The 18,828-nt window shown below is 28.8% G+C and overlaps 2 protein-coding genes and 1 pseudogene across 2 annotated transcripts; all 3 read left to right on the top strand.

Annotated features, from left to right (window-relative positions):
* Positions 1-4,019: 4,019 nt before the first annotated feature.
* LOC141703772 (histone H3.3-like) lies at positions 4,020-4,454 on the top strand. Its single transcript, XM_074507200.1, has 3 exons — positions 4,020-4,091; positions 4,195-4,271; positions 4,355-4,454. Exons 1-3 carry the CDS (start codon positions 4,020-4,022, stop codon positions 4,452-4,454), a joined length of 249 nt encoding a protein of 82 aa, XP_074363301.1.
* Positions 4,455-12,254: 7,800 nt separating this feature from the next.
* On the top strand, positions 12,255-13,107 carry LOC141703767 (histone H3.3-like). Its single transcript, XM_074507198.1, has 4 exons — positions 12,255-12,326; positions 12,426-12,502; positions 12,587-12,677; positions 12,791-13,107. Exons 1-4 carry the CDS (start codon positions 12,255-12,257, stop codon positions 12,959-12,961), a joined length of 411 nt encoding a protein of 136 aa, XP_074363299.1. The 3' UTR covers positions 12,962-13,107.
* Positions 13,108-16,941: 3,834 nt separating this feature from the next.
* On the top strand, positions 16,942-17,656 carry LOC141703770 (histone H3.3-like; annotated as a pseudogene).
* Positions 17,657-18,828: the final 1,172 nt, after the last annotated feature.

Raw genomic sequence — 18,828 nt, 5'->3', positions numbered from 1 at the left:
GCAGTTGATTCTGCAGGAGAGCATTGTAATTAAAATAGTAGTTGTAATTGTAAGTTTGAGGATTGCTGATATATGTGGGAGTGATGAAGAAAAATTATATATGTTGAGTTAATCTTCAATGAGGATGATACCTTTTTCTTTCGGTATTCACTAATATTAGGAAAGAAGATAATTCACAATAATGAGGAAATCCTAAATTATTAAAATGTAATAAGAAATGAAAAATAGTACATTTCCCTTCAATTAGTTTACTTATTAAAATGAGAATCCAAACTAATGAAAATTAGAAAAAAATGAGAATCCAAACTAATGAAATTTAGTGAAAAAAATTACTTTATTCAAATTTAATATATTGTACCCTTATTCCTCAATTTCTATTCCTTGTTGTATGTATTACCTCATGAAAGATTGTTCTAGCGAGTAGATGCCACTCACACATTTCTCATTTTCCAATTTGCCCCTCTCACCATCTCTAAAAGCATGGGTCAATTTGACTTTTTTGATAGTCTTTGTTCATAACATTTATTATTTTAATTCAAATTTTGTTATTTTAATTTTGAAAATTATGATATATTGTTTATTTAGTTTGTGTTTATTAATTTTGATGATTATCAATTTGATATTCAATGGGATCAATACTAAACAAACTCTAGAATTCAGTATGATATATCTCCTAACTTTTCTATAATTGTAAGTTTGAGAATTGATGATTTATGTGGGAGTTATGAAGAAAAAATATATGTTGAGTTCATCTTCAATGAGGATATGCTTTTTTCTTCTTGGTATTCAATAATATTAGGAAAGAAGATAATTTATCACAATGAGGAAATCTGAAATTGTTAAAATGCATTATGAAATTAAAAATAGTATATTTACCTTAAATAAGTTTGTTTTGATAAGAGACACATGAAAAATGAGAATCCAAACTAATAATTTTTTTTTAAATAAATCACTTTATTCACATCTAATCAATATATTTGTCCCACCTATTCCTCCATTTTTATTCCTTACTGTAAGCTTTTTCTAGCTCCTCTGCTCCTACAACCATGAGATTACCATTCATTTACTCCTCCTTTCTTTGGTCTGCCACTACATATTTCTTATTTTCCCATTTGCCCCTCTCCTACCCTAGCATCTCTAATAGAAGCATGGTTCAAATCTGAAAACATAGGATGCCGATCTTGAAAACATATGTTGTCTTTAGAATTTGGACATGAACTAAAATATTTTTGAACATTTTTTTCAAATTATTATTCCTTCAGATTTTTTTGGTGAAATATTGGGTTTTTAACCGAGTCTACTACTACAAGTCTTTTATAAATATAAAAATACATAATATTTAGAGAAGAAATAAAGTAAAAATATTTTGGATCCTGAGTCTTAGTTAGTAAACTTAAATAGTTTAATTTTGAATTTAGCACAATTGATGATGCAATCAAATGTCAATTTGTAAAGATTTGCTCACACACACTAACCACCTCAACAAAAGAAAAACTTGATACCACAGGTTATTCAAGAGTACGGCTATAAATAAACAGAGTTATTATGAACAATACTGGCGATAGGCTCGTTTAAGTGAACTCAGTTTGTCTTCGTCTCCTTAGTCAAAACGATCTTAAACATGAAATGAGGTTTGGATTAGAAAAAGATGAAGCCGAGCTTTTTTCTTTTAAACTAGTACTCGGCTCGTTAGAAATCCAAATCGCGCTTGGACTCACGCTCCGCTTTCGGTAATAATTAGCTTCGGAATCAGCTCGAACTCAGTTAAAATGTCTGTTATAATGAAATTATTAGAATGATAATATATACAAATGATAAATTATTACGAATCAACATAATATATTTATTAAAAATATAGTTTTTCTCGTCGTTTATTAATAATTTATTATTAAGGAAATAAAAGTTCGTTCATATTCGAAATTTAACGCTTAATTTAATTTTCATAAGAGAACTATCAAAACATTGTAAGGTCATGATTTATTTGTCTCCAGATTTTTTTTCGATAATTTCATGAACAGTCATTAAATAACCGTAATTTACATACACCCGATTTTAGTAAAATATTAGAACATAATAAAATTTTGACATCTATAGTTTAAAAAGTAATTTACGATTTCTAAAATTAGCATTTCTAAATAGTGTAAATAAAATTGGACATTTCTTAAACCTCGACGTCAAAAATAAATATATTAGCTTTAAGAAACAAGTGTAGATCGTATAATGTTTATATCATATAGAAAAAAGTTATTAATCAATATTGAACAGTACTATTCTTTCAGTCGTTACACTCTGATCATCTCGTTTCATTTTTTTAATAATAATTAACCTCGGCTCGGTTCAGAAGAACTTGACTTGTTTGCAGCTCGATGAGTTTGATTTGATTTGCAAATGTAACTACTAAGCTCCGTATCATATAGTAAGATATACGTCTTTGTACCGATTAGAACTTTATACTATGAAGTTACCAACGTACTTTTTATGAAATTTAAAATTAATTGTCGTAAATTTATGTAAATGTATTTTAATCTAACTTATATACGTGTTAACCAAAGTTTTATATGAGTTTATTTATTTATTTTTTTGTAATTTTGTAGATAAAGACAGTTTGCATGCCCTATATATAGATATATAAATATATGAATATATAGGTTCAAGATCAAATACAAACATCTTAAGTTACAAGATTACAATTTTTTTTGATTCTACGTATAGACCCGGGTTAAATATCATTTATTCACTAATACTTAAATTTTAATAAATAAATGTAATTTATTTCTTCGATATCCTTCTCATTCGCCAGTAAGTAAATTAGCACATAATATGATATTTATTTTCTTCAAAAAACCAAAAGTTTAGTTCTTTAATATAGAAGATGCTTAGCTTACTAAAATTTTGTTAAATTAATATTATATACTTTCAATTTTCTTTATCAGTTCACAACCAAAAAATATTGGGTACAAAAATTATAAAATAACTGTTAATTTATTTTAATTTTATTAATAATACCAATTTAAAATTATATATGATTAATTCAACACATGCATAACTATTGTTTAACACACACGAGTTTGAACTCTAGTTATGTATTTGTTGAGCATAGCTATAAGAAAATATGAGACTTTTGTAGAAACTTTTGCAACTTTTTCATAAATTATGAAATGTTATGAAAATGTTGTACGTATATAGTAAATATTTTTAAAAATTTTACTCATTTATTGTTAAATGATGTTAAATTCAAGTGATATATGTAATAACCAAAATTTACTCATTTATTGTTAAATGATGTTAAATTCCAGTAATATGTAATAACCAAAAAAGTTTGTACATAAAAAAGTTTGTACCGGATTTTTAATCAAAATTTATTGGTGGAGCGTGATTACTTAGGTGAATTTAGTCTAGTTATTAGTAAGCCCATTTGTAAAAATCTTCTATTATTTTTAGAAATTAAAATATTTTTTTAAATCTTTGCATATTTTGCACACAATCATCTAGATTTTTATTAATTTTAGAATTATTACCATTTTATCTATAAAAGATCCTCGATCCAAAATTTTTTGAACACTCCAATAAGAACACTTTGAGTAGGATTTATGATCCGCACCTACCTTTAAGATTGATTATAGACCGTCAGATGGAGGGGCGGGGAACTCACAAAACTACACTTAAGAGCCGTCAATTCATGTAGAAACTACTAAGCACATCATGAACAACTTGTAACTGTTAAATCAAAACATAATCCCCCTGCCCCATATATAAAAACAGTTTCCCCCTCCCCATTTGTTCTTCAAACTTTTATATACATCTTCACTAGGAAGTGATAAAGAGAAAATAAACCTCAAAATATTTGAAGAAGAATTATAGCTAGGTAATTTATTAAGTGACCATTTCTCTTTATTTTTTTCCTCTATATGAAGTACAGTTTAAAGTTCTTCCCATGAAATCTGATCTATCTAATTATATGTATGTCATATAGTATTCATCAAAGGTATTGATTGAAAACCATTCTTATTTTATTTTAGATGGCTCGTACCAAGCAAACTGCTCGTAAATCTATTGGAGGAAAGGTTCCTCGAAAGCAGCTCACACACAAGGTTACATCTTATTAAATGCCTATAATAGAATACATTATGATCTATCTTCTCCTAACTTGATATATCTTCTCCTAACATTTCTGTGTTTTGTTCTCCATCACAGGTTGCTCGTATGCGTGCTCCAACAACTGGTGCCTATAGGAAGCCACATAGATACCGCCCTGGAACAGTTGCCCTTCGGTATATATTTATCAATTCATGTTATTTATTGAAATCATTTCCTGGTTGTTGCCCAAGGCTAATCATACAGTAATTTCTTGTAGTGAGATCCGTAAGTATCAGAAGACTACTGAGCTTTTGATATTAAAACTTCCATTCCAGAGGCTTGTACGTGAAATTGCTCAAGGAATTAAGGTTAATTAGTTTTTAGTATATTTTTTCAAATAACTTTACCCAAGAGAAACCTTATCTTTGTGTATGGCATGTGCCAAATTTTTTATTTGCAATAATTTGCAGAGTGATAGTGAATTTGTTGTTACAGAGTGATTTGTGTTTCCAGAGCCATGCAGTCCTGGCTCTACAGGAGGCATCGGAGGCCTACCTGGTAGGCCTATTCCATGATGCCAACTTGTGTTTAATTCATGCTAAGCTGGTGACAATAATGCCAAAGGACATTCAGCTGGCAAGGAGGATCGGCGGAGAGTGTGCTTAAGCAGTTGATTCTGCCCGAGAGCAGTTTAATTAAAATAGTAGTTGTAATTGTAAGTTTGAGGATTGCTGATATATGTGGGAGTGATGAAGAAAAATTATATATGTTGAGTTAATCTTCAATGAGGAAGATACCTTTTTCTTTCGGTATTCACTAATATTAGGAAAGAAGATAATTCAAATAATGAGGAAATCCTAAATTATTAAAATGTAATAAGAAATGAAAAATAGTACATTTACCTTTAATTAGTTTACTTATTAAAATGAGAATCCAAACTAATGAAAATTTAGAAAAAAATGAGAATCCAAACTAATGAAATTTAGTGAAAAAAATTACTTTATTCAAATTTAATATTTGTACCCTTATTCCTCAATTTCTATTCCTTGTTGTATGTATTACCTCATGAAAGATTGTTCTAGCCAGGAGATGCCACTCACACATTCCTCATTTTCCAATTTGCCCCTCTCACCATCTCTAAAAGCATGGGTCAATTTGACTTTTTTGATAGTCTTTGTTCATAACATTTATTATTTTAATTCAAATTTTGTTATTTTAATTTTGAAAATTATGATAATAGTTTATTTAGTTTGTGTTTTATTAATTTTGATGATTATACATTTGATATTCAATCGGATCAATACTAAACAAACTCTAGAATTCAGTATGATATATCTCCTAACTTTTCTATAATTGTAAGTTTGAGAATTGATGATTTATGTGGGAGTTATGAAGAAAAAATATATATGTTGAGTTAATCTTCAATGAGGACATGCTTTTTTTTTTGGTATTCAATAATATTAGGAAAGAAGATAATTTATCACAATGAGGAAATCTGAAATTGTTAAAATGCATTATGAAATTAAAAATAGTATATTTACCTTAAATAAGTTTGTTTTGATAAGAGACACATGAAAAATGAGAATCCAAACTAATAATTTTTTTTAAAACAAATCACTTTATTCACATCTAATCAATATATTTGTCCTACCTATTCCTCCATTTTTATTCCTTAATGTAAGCTTGTTCTAGCTCCTCTGCTCCTACAGCCATGAGATTACCATTCATTTACTCCTCCTTTCTTTGGTCTGCCACTACATATTTCTTATTTTCCCATTTGCCCCTCTCCTTCCCGAGCATCTCTAATAGAAGCATGGTTCAAATCTGAAAACATAGGATGCCGATCTTGAAAACATATGTTCTCTTTAGAATTTGGACATGAACTAAAATATTTTTTGAACATTTTTTTCAAATTATTATTCCTTCAGATTTTATTTGGTGAAATATTGGGTTTTTAACCGAGTCTACTACTACAAGTCTTTTATAAATATAAAAATACAATAATATTTAGAGAAGAAATAAAGTAAAAATATTTTGGATCGTGAGTCTTAGTCAGTAAACTAAATAGTTTAATTTTGAATTTAGCACAATATTGATGATGCAATCAAATGTCAATTTGTAAAGATTTGCTCACACACTAACCACCTCAACAAAAGAAAAACTTGATATCACAGTTATTCAAGAGTAGGGCTACAGAGTAGGCTACAAATAAACAGAGTTATTATGAACAATACTGGAGATCGGCCCTTTTAAGTGAACTCAGTTCGTCTCGTCTCCTTAGTCAAAACGATCTTAAACATGAAAATGAGTTCGGATGAGTAAAAGAGTGAAGCCGAGCTTTTTTCTTTTAAACTAGTACTCGGCTCGTTAAAATCAAAATCGCTTGAACTCAGTCCGGTTTCGGTAATAATTTAGCTCGGAATCAGCTCGAACTCAGTTAAAATTCTGTTATAATAAATTATTTATAATGATATATACAAATGATAAATTATTACTAATAACTAATATATTTATAAATATTTTTCTCATCGTTTATTAATAATTTAATTATTATGGAAATGTCATTCATATTTCGAAATTTAACGCTTAATTTTTTCATAAGAGAACTATCAAACATTGTAATCATGATTTATTTGTCTTCAATTTTTTCATAATTTCATGAACATCATTAAATAACCTGTAATTTAGATACACCCGATTTTAGTAAAATATTAGAACATAATAAAATTTTGACATCTATATTTAAAAAGTAATGTACGATTTCTAAAATTAGCATTTTCTAAACAGTGTAAAATAAAATTGGACATATTCTTAAACCTCGACGTCAAAAATAAATATATATATATTTAAGAAACAGGCGTAGATCGATAATGTTTATATCATTATAAGAAAAAGTTTATTAATCGATATTGAACATTACTATTCTTTCGGTCGTTAAACTCTGATCAGCTCATTTCATTTTTTAAAAATAATTAACCTCGACTCGGTTCAAAAATAACTTGACTTGTTTGCAGCTCGATGAGTTTGAGTTGATTTGCAAATGTAACTACTAAGCTCCGTATCATATAGTAAGATTATAGTCTTTGTACCATATTAGAACTTTATTACATATGAATTTACACGTACTTTTTATGAATATTTAAAATTAATTGTCGTAAATATATGTAATTGTATTTTAATTTAAGTTATATATGTTAACCAAAGTTTTGTATGAGTTTTATTTATTTATTTATTTATTTGTAATTTTGTAGTTAAAGACAGTTTGCATGCACGTATATATATATATCTATATATGAATATATAGGTTCAAGATCAAATACAAAATTCTTAAGTAAAAGATAAATTTTTTTTTGATATAAAATCTATTCTAATTTTATGTTGAGTTCTTCAATATAAATTGGAATAATTTAATCCAATAAGGACAAACTGGGTATTTGTACAACATCTCGATAAGTCACTATCTAGTTCTCGATAAGAGTCAAGAAAGTGACATCTGTACTTGAGTTCTCTATAGGTCATGAGACTTCTCTACAAGCAAATATTAACAGTTCATTATTCACTTTTTGACAAGTCACATCTCTACCCTATAAATACCCAGACATCTCGACATAACCCCTCTTTACGCTTTTGAGATCTCAATTGACCTAGTTTCTGCAAAATTTCACCAATCTCTTTCGTTTCAAGTTTTTTCTTTCTCAAATCACTTACCCACTAAAACCCAAACTCTTTAATGGTTGCTAACAATATGAGAACTGTTATTCCCAAGGATGGAACCAATTATCTGGCTTTTGTGGATCCAACTCAAGAACCTGATAACTTTAAGTGCTTTGTCAAGTTCATTTCTGATTCCTATATTTCAGGAGGATTAACTGTAAACCCAGAGCTCTACCTGGATGTCTTGAACGATTTCTGGAGCACTGTATTCATGAACACCATTGTTCATGAGAATCAAGCAGTTTCCATGATGGTTAACCGTACAATTAGGGGTATTTTTGCGGAGTTCAATGCCGAGGACATATCCTGACTGTCAAACAGATCCTGATTGGCTTAACATATCCTAATTCCTCTGTCAGATCTTGACGCCTTGATAAATCGATCCCTGACATTGATAATTATTAAAATTTCTCCGCCAATTTATGCTTTGCAGAATAAGCATAAATTCCAAAGTAATGTCTAGTGCCAAAAACCAAAGAGACAAATTGTAGAGTACAAAGCATACTGTATTTTAGACTTTAATTTTTATATTTATTGATAAACTCTACAGTATCTTTGAACAAAAACTTTAAATCTATCATCAAACTTTTTAAACAATATCTCTTCTAATATGATATTCTAGTTTTTCCCATATCCAGATTAATTTGACAGTTGATAAATAGAAGCCCTTAAGTTTATGATGGGAATTCTTTAATCATCAACTCGTCCAGTGTCACATAACAAGCATTAGAACCATCAGGATTCATGGTTATGTGTCTGTGTAAGAACATTTTCAATAATAGCTCCTCCTTTCGTTATTGACTTCTTGCCTTTTGAAATTTATGTATATAGGAATATATGATCCAAATTAATATTGACCATCATCGAGTATCTTTTTCTGATATTGGCAAGAATCATGTTTGACCATAACCTTGAAGTTTCATCTTCAACTCTTAGCAAATAGTGAATGTATTTCAGTTCCTTTGTTGACATGATCATCAGTTATCAAGTGAAAGAACTTGAATTTGATCATTTTGCAATAAGAGTAAGATCTTCGGTTCAGGTTCTGAACCATCATGTTTGTCAAGTATAATCTTCACAACTTCAAGTCTTTCCAGATGATCAACAATTACTTCCTGACCAGGACTATCAGCAAGAGTTTATATTGGTTCTTGATTTTTGGAAATACTTGAGCTTTTCTTTCTGCTCTTTCATGTAACATCTTCTTATCTGTACTCCTCCATCTATTCATTTCAGGTCTTTTACGCATGTTCCTGTATGCTTGATTTGCTTTGTCAACAGCAATTCTGATTTTTCCTTCCCGTGCTCTTTCTTCTCTGTCAAAAACCATTCTTCTTCCTTGAAGTTTTCAACATTAAAGGCTTCACAATAAGCAGAAAAAATCTGTAAATCCACTCGAAATAGAATTTCTTCTTCTTCAAATTTAACAGAATGAGGAGTTACTATCACTCTATCAGTATCAGGAAAAGAATCAGAACTTGTTTCTTTGTTGTCAGGAATTGAACTTGGAGTAACACGAGCAGCTTCTAAATTAGATCCATGTGATCTACCCTTAGAGACTTGAGTTGACTGTGTAGTTTGATTTTGAATTCCAGTTCCAATTTGAACTATCACAACATCAGAGGACTTCTTTGCTTGCTTATCACCATCATTGGAATTGGTATTCTCCTCGAAACTGATTCAGGTTGACACTTTATCTTTGGTACTATCTCCCCCTTTTGGGCATCTAGACTTTGTAGAAGAGAGAGAATAACATCCAACTTAGAATTTGTTGTAGTCTGACTTGCTTCCAGAGCTGCGAGCTTCTCACAAATTTGATCCTGCTTAGCTTCCATGCAGAACATCCTCTTGATCAAGCCATTATGTTTCTTTATTCCTTTAATAATCACTGAAAAATCAACAATATTTTCTCTAAGATCAACATTATCTTTCTTCAGTGTAGATAGAAGAATGCAATCCTTTAACTAAAACTGTTGTGGCATTGATAGATGCTTTCATATCAGAATTAGAAACCAAATGAACAGAATGATCAACTAAAGTCTGAGCAGATTCCAGAGAGATCTTCTCACTTGGTAGTCCCAAGAGTGATTCCATTCATAAGCCCTATGAGTATTAAGAGTGGGAGCATGACCAGATGATGAACCAAAAATAGACAATTTAAACTCGAAATCGCTTGGACTCAGTCCGATTTCGGTAATAATTTAGCTCGGAATCAGCTCGAACTAAGTTAAAATTCTGTTATAATAAATTATTTATAATGATATATTATCATTGATAAATTATTACTAATCAATAATATATTTATAAATATATTTTCTCGTCGTTTATTAATAATTTAATTATTATGGAAATGTCGTTCATATTTCAAAATTTAACGCTTAATTTTTCATAAGAGAAGTATCAAACATTGTAATCATGATTTATTTGTCTCCAATTTTTTCATAATTTCATGAACATCATTAAATAACCTGTAATTTACATACACCCGATTTTAGTAAAATATTAGAACATAATAAAATTTTGACATCTATATTTTAAAAAGTAATGTACGATTTTTAAAATTAGCATTTTCTAAATAGTGTAAAATAAAATTGGACATATTCTTAAACCTCGACGTCAAAAATAAATATATAAATTTAAGAAACAAGTGTAGATCGATAATGTTTATATCTATAAGAAAAAGTTTATTAATCAATATTGAACATTACTATTCTTTCGGTCGTTAAACTCTGATGATCTCGTTTCATTTTTTTAAAAATAATTAACCTCGGCTCGATTCATAAAGAAATTGACTTGTTTGCAGCTCGATGAGTTTGATTTGATTTGCAAATGTAACTACTAAGTTCCGTATCATATAGTAAGATTATAGTCTTTGTACCATATTAGAACTTTATTACATATGAATTTACACGTACTTTTTATGAATATTTAAAATTAATTGTCGTAAATTTATGTAATTGTATTTTAATTTAAGTTATATATGTGTTAACCAAAGTTTTATATGAGTTTTATTTATTTATTTTTTTGTAATTTTGTAGTTAATGACAGTTTGCATGTACCTATATATATATATCTATATATGAATATGTAGGTTTTAGATCAAATACAAAATTCTTAAGTACAAGATTACAATTTTTTTGATTCTACTTATATAACTCGGGTTAAACATCATTTATTCACTAATAACTTAAATTTTAATAAATAAATGTAATTTATTTCTTCGATATCATTCTCATTCGCCAATATTAAATTAGGGCACATAATATAATATTTTATTTTTCTTCAAAAAACCAAAAGTTTATTTCTTTAATATAGAAGTGTGCTTAGTCATTACTAAAATTTTGTTAAATTAATATTATATACTTTTCAATTTTCTTTATCAGTTCACCCAAAAAATATTGGGTACAAAAATTATAAAATATTGTTAATTTATTTTGATTTTATTAATAATACCAATTTAAAATTATATATGATATGAATTCAACCCATGCATAACTATTGTTTAACACACACGAGTTTGAACTCTAGTTATGTATTTGTTGAGCACAGCTATAAGAAAATATGAGACTTTCGTAGAAATTTTTGCAACTTTTTCATAAATTATGAAATGTTATGAAAATGTTGTACGTATATAGTAAATGTTTTTAAAAATTTTACTCATTTATTGTTAAATGATGTTAAATTCAAGTGATATATGTAATAATCAAAATTTACTCACTTATTCTTAAATGATGTTAAATTCTAGTAATATATGTAATAACCAAAAAAGTTTGTACATAAAAAAGTTTGTACGGGATTTTATAATCAAATTTATTGGTCGAGCGTGATTACTCGGGTGAATTTAGTCTAGTTATTAGTAAGCCCATTTGTAAAAATCTGCTATTATTTTTAGAAATTAAAATATTCTTTTTAAATCTTTGCATATTTTGCACACAATCATCTAGATTTTTATTAATTTTAGAATTATTACCATTTTATCTATAAAAGATCCTCGATCCAAATATTTTGAACACTCCAATAAGAACACGTTGAGTAGGATTTATGATCCGCACCTACCTTTAAGATTGATTATAGACCGTCAGATGGATGGGCGGGGAACTCACAAAACTACACTTAAGAGCCGTCAATTTATGTAGAAACTACGAAGCACATCATTAGAACTTGTAACTGTTAAATCAAAATATAATCCCCCTGCCCCATATAAAAACAGTTTCCCCCCCCATTTGTTCTTCAAACTTTTATATACATCCACTAGGAAGTGATAAAGAGAAAATAAACCTCAAAATATTTGAAGAAGAATTATAGCTAGGTAATTTATTAAGTGACCATTTCTCTTTATTTTTTTCCTCTATATGAAGTACAATTTAAATTTCTTCCCAGGAATTCTGATCTATCTAATTATATGTATGTCATATAGTATTCATCAAAGGTATTGATTGAAAACCATTCTTATTTTATTTTAGATGGCTCGTACCAAGCAAACTGCTCGTAAATCTATTGGAGGAAAGGTTCCTCGAAAGCCGCTCACACACAAGGTTACATCTTATTAAATGCCTATAATAGAATATTATGATCTATCTTCTCCTAACTTGATATATTCTCCTAACATTTCTGTGTTTTGTTCTCCATCACAGGTTGCTCGTATGCGTGCTCCAACAACTGGTGCCTATAGGAAGCCACATAGATACCGCCCTGGAACAGTTGCCCTTCGGTATATATTATCAATTCATGTTATTTATTGAAACATCATTTCCTGGTTGTTGCCCAAGGCTAATCATACAGTAATTTCTTGTAGTGAGATCCGTAAGTATCAGAAGACTACTGAGCTTTTGATATTAAAACTTCCATTCCAGAGGCTTGTACGTGAAATTGCTCAAGGAATTAAGGTTAATTAGTTTTTAGTATATTTTTTCAAATAACTTTACCCAAGAGAAACCTTATCTCTGTGTATGGCATGTGCCAAATTTATTTCTAATTTGCAATAGTGAATTTGTTGCAGAGTGATTTGCGTTTCCAGAGCCATGCAGTCCTGGCTCTACAGGAGGCATCGGAGGCCTACCTGGTAGGCCTATTCCATGATGCCAACTTGTGTTTAATTCATGCTAAGCGGGTGACAATAATGCCAAAGGACATTCAGCTGGCAAGGAGGATCCGCGGAGAGTGTGCTTAAGCAGTTGATTCTGCCCGAGAGCAGTTTAATTAAAATAGTAGTTGTAATTGTAAGTTTGAGGATTGCTGATATATGTGGGAGTGATGAAGAAAAATTATATATGTTGAGTTAATCTTCAATGAGGAAGATACCTTTTTCTTTCGGTATTCACTAATATTAAGAAAGAAGATAATTCAAATAATGAGGAAATCCTAAATTATTAAAATGTAATAAGAAATGAAAAATAGTACATTTACCTTTAATTAGTTTACTTATTAAAATGAGAATCCAAACTAATGAAAATTTAGAAAAAAATGAGAGTCCAAACTAATGAAATTTAGTGAAAAAAATTACTTTATTCAAATTTAATATATTTGTACCCTTATTCCTCAATTTCTATTCCTTGTTGTATGTATTACCTCATGAAAGATTGTTCTAGCCAGGAGATGCCACTCACACATTCCTCATTTTCCAATTTGCCCCTCTCACCATCTCTAAAAGCATGGGTCAATTTGACTTTTTTGATAGTCTTTGTTCATAACATTTATTATTTTAATTCAAATTTTGTTATTTTAATTTTGAAAATTATGATATATGTTTATTTAGTTTGTGTTTTATTAATTTTGATGATTATACATTTGATATTCAATCGGATCAATACTAAACAAACTCTAGAATTCAGTATGATATATCTCCTAACTTTTCTATAATTGTAAGTTTGAGAATTGATGATTTATGTGGGAGTTATGAAGAAAAAATATATATGTTGAGTTAATCTTCAATGAGGACATGCTTTTTCTTTTTGGTATTCAATAATATTAGGAAAGAAGATAATTTATCACAATGAGGAAATCTGAAATTGTTAAAATGCATTATGAAATTAAAAATAGTATATTTACCTTAAATAAGTTTGTTTTGATAAGAGACACATGAAAAATGAGAAACCAAACTAATAATTTTTTTTAAAACAAATCACTTTATTCACATCTAATCAATATATTTGTCCTACCTATTCCTCCATTTTTATTCCTTAATGTAAGCTTGTTCTAGCTCCTCTGCTCCTACAGCCATGAGATTACCATTCATTTACTCCTCCTTTCTTTGGTCTGCCACTACATATTTCTTATTTTCCCATTTGCCCCTCTCCTACCCGAAGCATCTCTAATAGAAGCATGGTTCAAATCTGAAAACATAGGATGCCGATCTTGAAAACATATGTTCTCTTTAGAATTTGGACATGAACTAAAATATTTTTTGAACATTTTTTTCAAATTATTATTCCTTCAGATTTTATTTGGTGAAATATTGGGTTTTTAACCGAGTCTACTACTACAAGTCTTTTATAAATATAAAAATACAATAATATTTAGAGAAGAAATAAAGTAAAAATTTTGGATCGTGAGTCTTAGTCAGTAAACTTAAATAGTTTAATTTTGAATTTAGCACAATATTGATGATGCAATGAAATGTCAATTTGTAAAGATTTGCTCACACACACTAACCACCTCAACAAAAGAAAAACTTGATATCACAGTTATTCAGAGTAGAACAATACTGGAGATCGGCCGTTTAAGTGAACTCAGTTCGTCTCGTCTCCTTAGTCAAAACGATCTTAAACATGAAAATGAGTTCGGATGAGTAAAAGAGTGAAGCCGAGCTTTTTTCTTTTAAACTAGTACTCGGCTCGTTAAAATCAAAATCGCTTGAACTCAGTCCGGTTTCGGTAATAATTTAGCTCGGAATCAGCTCGAACTCAGTTAAAATTCTGTTATAATAAATTATTTATAATGATATATTACAAATGATAAATTATTACTAATCACTAATATATTTATAAATATATTTTTCTCGTCGTTTATTAATAATTTAATTATTATGGAAATGTCGTTCATATTTCGAAATTTAACGCTTAATTTTTTCATAAGAGAACTATCAAACATTGTAATCATGATTTATTTGTCTTCAATTTTTTCATAATTTCATGAACATCATTAAATAACCTGTAATTTAGATACACCCGATTTTAGTAAAATATTAGAACATAATAAAATTTTGACATCTATATTTTAAAAAGTAATGTACGATTTCTAAAATTAACATTTTCTAAACAGTGTAAAATAAAATTGGACATATTCTTAAACCTCGACGTCAAAAATAAATATATATAGATTTAAGAAACAAGTGTAGATCGATAATGTTTATATCATTATAAGAAAAAGTTTATTAATCAATATTGAACATTACTATTCTTTCGGTCGTTACACTCTGATCATCTCGTTTCATTTTTTTAAAAATAATTAACCTCGGCTCGGTTCAGAAAGAACTTGACTTGTTTGCAGCTCGATGAGTTTGATTTGATTTGCAAATGTAACTACTAAGCTCCGTATCATATAGTAAGATTATAGTCTTTGTACCATATTAGAACTTTATTACATATGAATTTACACGTACTTTTTATGAATATTTAAAATTAATTATCGTAAATTTATGTAAATGTATTTTAATTTAACTTATATACGTGTTAACCAAAGTTTTATATGAGTTTTATTTATTTATTTTTTTGTAATTTTGTAGATAAAGACAGTTTGCATGCACCTATATATATATCAATATATGAATATATAGGTTCAAGATCAAATACAAAATTCTTAAGTACAAGATTACAGTTTTTTTGATTCTACTTATATAACCCGGGTTAAACATCATTTATTCACTAATAACTTAAATTTTAATAAATAAATATAATTTATTTCTTCGATATCCTTCTCATTCGCCAGTATTAAATTAGGGCACATAATATGATATTTTATTTTTCTTCAAAAAACCAAAAGTTTATTTCTTTAATATAGAAGTGTGCTTAGTCATTACTAAAATTTTATTAAATTAATGTTATATACTTTTCAATTTTCTTTATCAGTTCACCCAAAAACTATTGGGTACAAAAATTATAAAATATTGTTAATTTATTTTAATTTTATTAATAATACCAATTTAAAATTATATATGATATGAATTCAACGCATGCATAACTATTGTTTAACACACACGAGTTTGAACTCTAGTTATGTATTTGTTGAGCATAGCTATAAGAAAATATGAGACTTTCGTAGAAATTTTTGCAACTTTTTCATAAATTATGAAATGTTATAAAAATGTTGTACGTATATAGTAAATGTTTTAAAAATTTTACTCATTTATTGTTAAATGATGTTAAATTTAAGTGATATATGTAATAACCAAAATTTACTCATTTATTGTTAAATGATGTTAAATTCCAGTAATATATGTAATAACCAAAAAAGTTTGTACATAAAAAGTTTGTACCGGATTTTATAATCAAAATTTATTGGTCGAGTGTGATTACTCGGGTTAATTTAGTCTAGTTATTAGTAAGCCCATTTGTAAAAATCTTCTATTATTTTTAGAAATTAAAATATTTTTTTTAAATCTTTGCATATTTTGCACACAATCATCTAGATTTTTATTAATTTTAGAATTGTTACCATTTTATCTATAAAAGATCCTCGATCCAAAATTTTTTGAACACTCCAATAAGAACACATTGAGTAGGATTTATGATCCGCACCTACCTTTAAGATTGATTATAGACCGTCAGATGGAGGGGCGGGGAACTCACAAAACTACACTTAAGAGCCGTCAATTCATGTAGAAACTACTAAGCACATCATGAGCAACTTGTAACTGTTAAATCAAAACATAATCCCCCTGCCCCATATATAAAAAGAGTTTCCCCCTCCCCATTTGTTCTTCAAACTTTTATATACATCTTCACTAGGAAGTGATAAAGAGAAAATAAACCTCAAAATATTTGCAGAAGAATTATAGCTAGGTAATTTATTAAGTGACCATTTCTCTTTATTTTTTTCCTCTATATGAAGTACAGTTTAAAGTTCTTCCCATGAAATCTATCTATCTAATTATATGTATGTCATATATTCATCAAAGGTATTGATTGAAAACCATTCTTATTTTATTTTTAGATGGCTCGTACCAAGCAAACTGCTAGTAAATCTAGTGGAGGAAATGTTCCTTGAAAGCAGCTCACACACAAGGTTACATCTTATTAAATGACTATAATAGAATACATTATGATCTATCTTCTCCTAACTTGATATATCTTCTCCTAACATTTCTGTGTTTTGTTCTCCATCACAGGTTGCTCGTATGCGTGCTCCAACAACTGGTGCCTATAGGAAGCCACATAGATACCGCCCTGGAACAGTTGCCCTTCGGTATATATTTATCAATTCATGTTATTTATTGAAACATCATTTCCTGGTTGTTGCCCAAGGCTAATCATACTGTAATTTCTTGTAGTGAGATCCGTAAGTATCAGAAGACTACTGAGCTTTTGATATTAAAACTTCCATTCCAGAGGCTTGTACGTGAAATTGCTCAAGGAATTAAGGTTAATTAGTTTTTAGTATATTTTTTCAAATAACTTTACCCAAGAGAAACCTTATCTTTGTGTATCTCATGTGCCAAATTTATTTCTAATTTGCAATAGTGAATTTGTTGTTACAGAGTGATTTGCGTTTCCAGAGCCATGCAGTCCTGGCTCTACAGGAGGCATCGGAGGCCTACCTGGTAGGCCTATTCCATGATGCCAACTTGTGTTCAATTCATGCTAAGCGGGTGACAATAATGCCAAAGGACATTCAGCTGGCAAGGAGGATCGGCGGAGAGTGTGCTTAAGCAGTTGATTTTGCCGGAGAGCAGTGTAATTAAAATAGTAGTTGTAATTGTAAGTTTGAGGATTGCTGATATATGGGAGTGATGAAGAAAAATTATATATGGTGAGTTAATCTTCAATGATGATGATACCTTTTTCTTTTGGTATTCACTAATATTAGGAAAGAAGATAATTCACAATAATAAGGAAATCCTAAATTATTAAAATGTACCCATATTCCTCAATTTTTATTCCTTGTTGTATGTATCACCTCCTGAAAGATTGTTCTAGCCGGGAGATGCCACCCACACATTCCTCATTTTCCAATTTGCCCCTCTCACCATCTCTAAAAGCATGGGTCAATTCTGACTTTTTTGATAGTCTTTGTTCATAACATTTATTATTTTAATTCAAATTTTTCTATTTTAATTTTGAAAATTATGATATATTGTTTATTTAGTTTATGTTTTATTAATTTTGATGATTATCAATTTGATATTCAACGGATCAATAACTAAACAAACTCTAGAATTCAATATGATCTATCTTCTCCTAACTTTTCTATAATTGTAAGTTTGAGGATTGATGATTAATGTGGGAGTTATGAAGAAAAAATTATATGTTGAGTTAATCTTCAATGAGGACATGCTTTTTCTTTTTGGTATTCAATAATATTAGGAAAGAGGATAATTTATCACAATGAGAAAATCTGAAATTGTTAAAATGTATTATGAAATTAAAAATAGTATATTTACCTTAAATAAGTTTGTTTTGATAAGAGACACATGAAAATTGAGAATCCAAACAAATAACTTTTTTTAAAAAAATTCACTTTCTTCACATCGAACTAATCAATATATCTGTCCCACCTATTCCTCCATTTTTATTCCTTATTGTAGATGGCTAATACCAAGCAAATCCCCCAGTAAATCTAGTGGATGAAAGGTTAAGAGAAAGCCACCGGCACACAAGGTTACATATTTTATTAAATGCCTATAATAGAATTCTATGACCTTATTGCCTATAATAGAATTCAATATGATCTATCTTCTCCTAACATTTCTATAATTGTAAGTTTGAGGATTGATGATTTATGTGGGAGTTATGAAGAAAAAATATATATGTTGAGTTAATCTTCAACAAGGACATGTTTTTTCCTTTTGGTATTCAATAATATTAGGAAAGAGGATAATTT

Source organism: Apium graveolens, unplaced genomic scaffold (assembly GCF_009905375.1).
Source record: "Apium graveolens cultivar Ventura unplaced genomic scaffold, ASM990537v1 ctg7096, whole genome shotgun sequence".
NCBI classification, from domain to species: domain Eukaryota; kingdom Viridiplantae; phylum Streptophyta; class Magnoliopsida; order Apiales; family Apiaceae; genus Apium; species Apium graveolens.
The sequence above is the reverse complement of the archived record's forward strand: the minus strand, read 5'-3'. Positions and strand labels throughout refer to the sequence as shown.

What these genes read in the sequence shown, in the direction of transcription:
- LOC141703767 (XM_074507198.1), top strand. Translation starts at nt 12,255, where the DNA reads ATGGCTCGTACCAAGCAAACTGCTCGTAAATCTATTGGAGGAAAGGTT. An exon ending in CCTGGAACAGTTGCCCTTCG is followed by an intron (nt 12,503 to 12,586) that starts GTATATATTATC and finishes AATTTCTTGTAG; the next exon opens with TGAGATCCGTAAGTATCAGA. An exon ending in AAATTGCTCAAGGAATTAAG is followed by an intron (nt 12,678 to 12,790) that starts GTTAATTAGTTT and finishes AATTTGTTGCAG; the next exon opens with AGTGATTTGCGTTTCCAGAG.
- LOC141703772 (XM_074507200.1), top strand. Translation starts at nt 4,020, where the DNA reads ATGGCTCGTACCAAGCAAACTGCTCGTAAATCTATTGGAGGAAAGGTT. An exon ending in GAAAGCAGCTCACACACAAG is followed by an intron (nt 4,092 to 4,194) that starts GTTACATCTTAT and finishes TCTCCATCACAG; the next exon opens with GTTGCTCGTATGCGTGCTCC. An exon ending in CCTGGAACAGTTGCCCTTCG is followed by an intron (nt 4,272 to 4,354) that starts GTATATATTTAT and finishes AATTTCTTGTAG; the next exon opens with TGAGATCCGTAAGTATCAGA.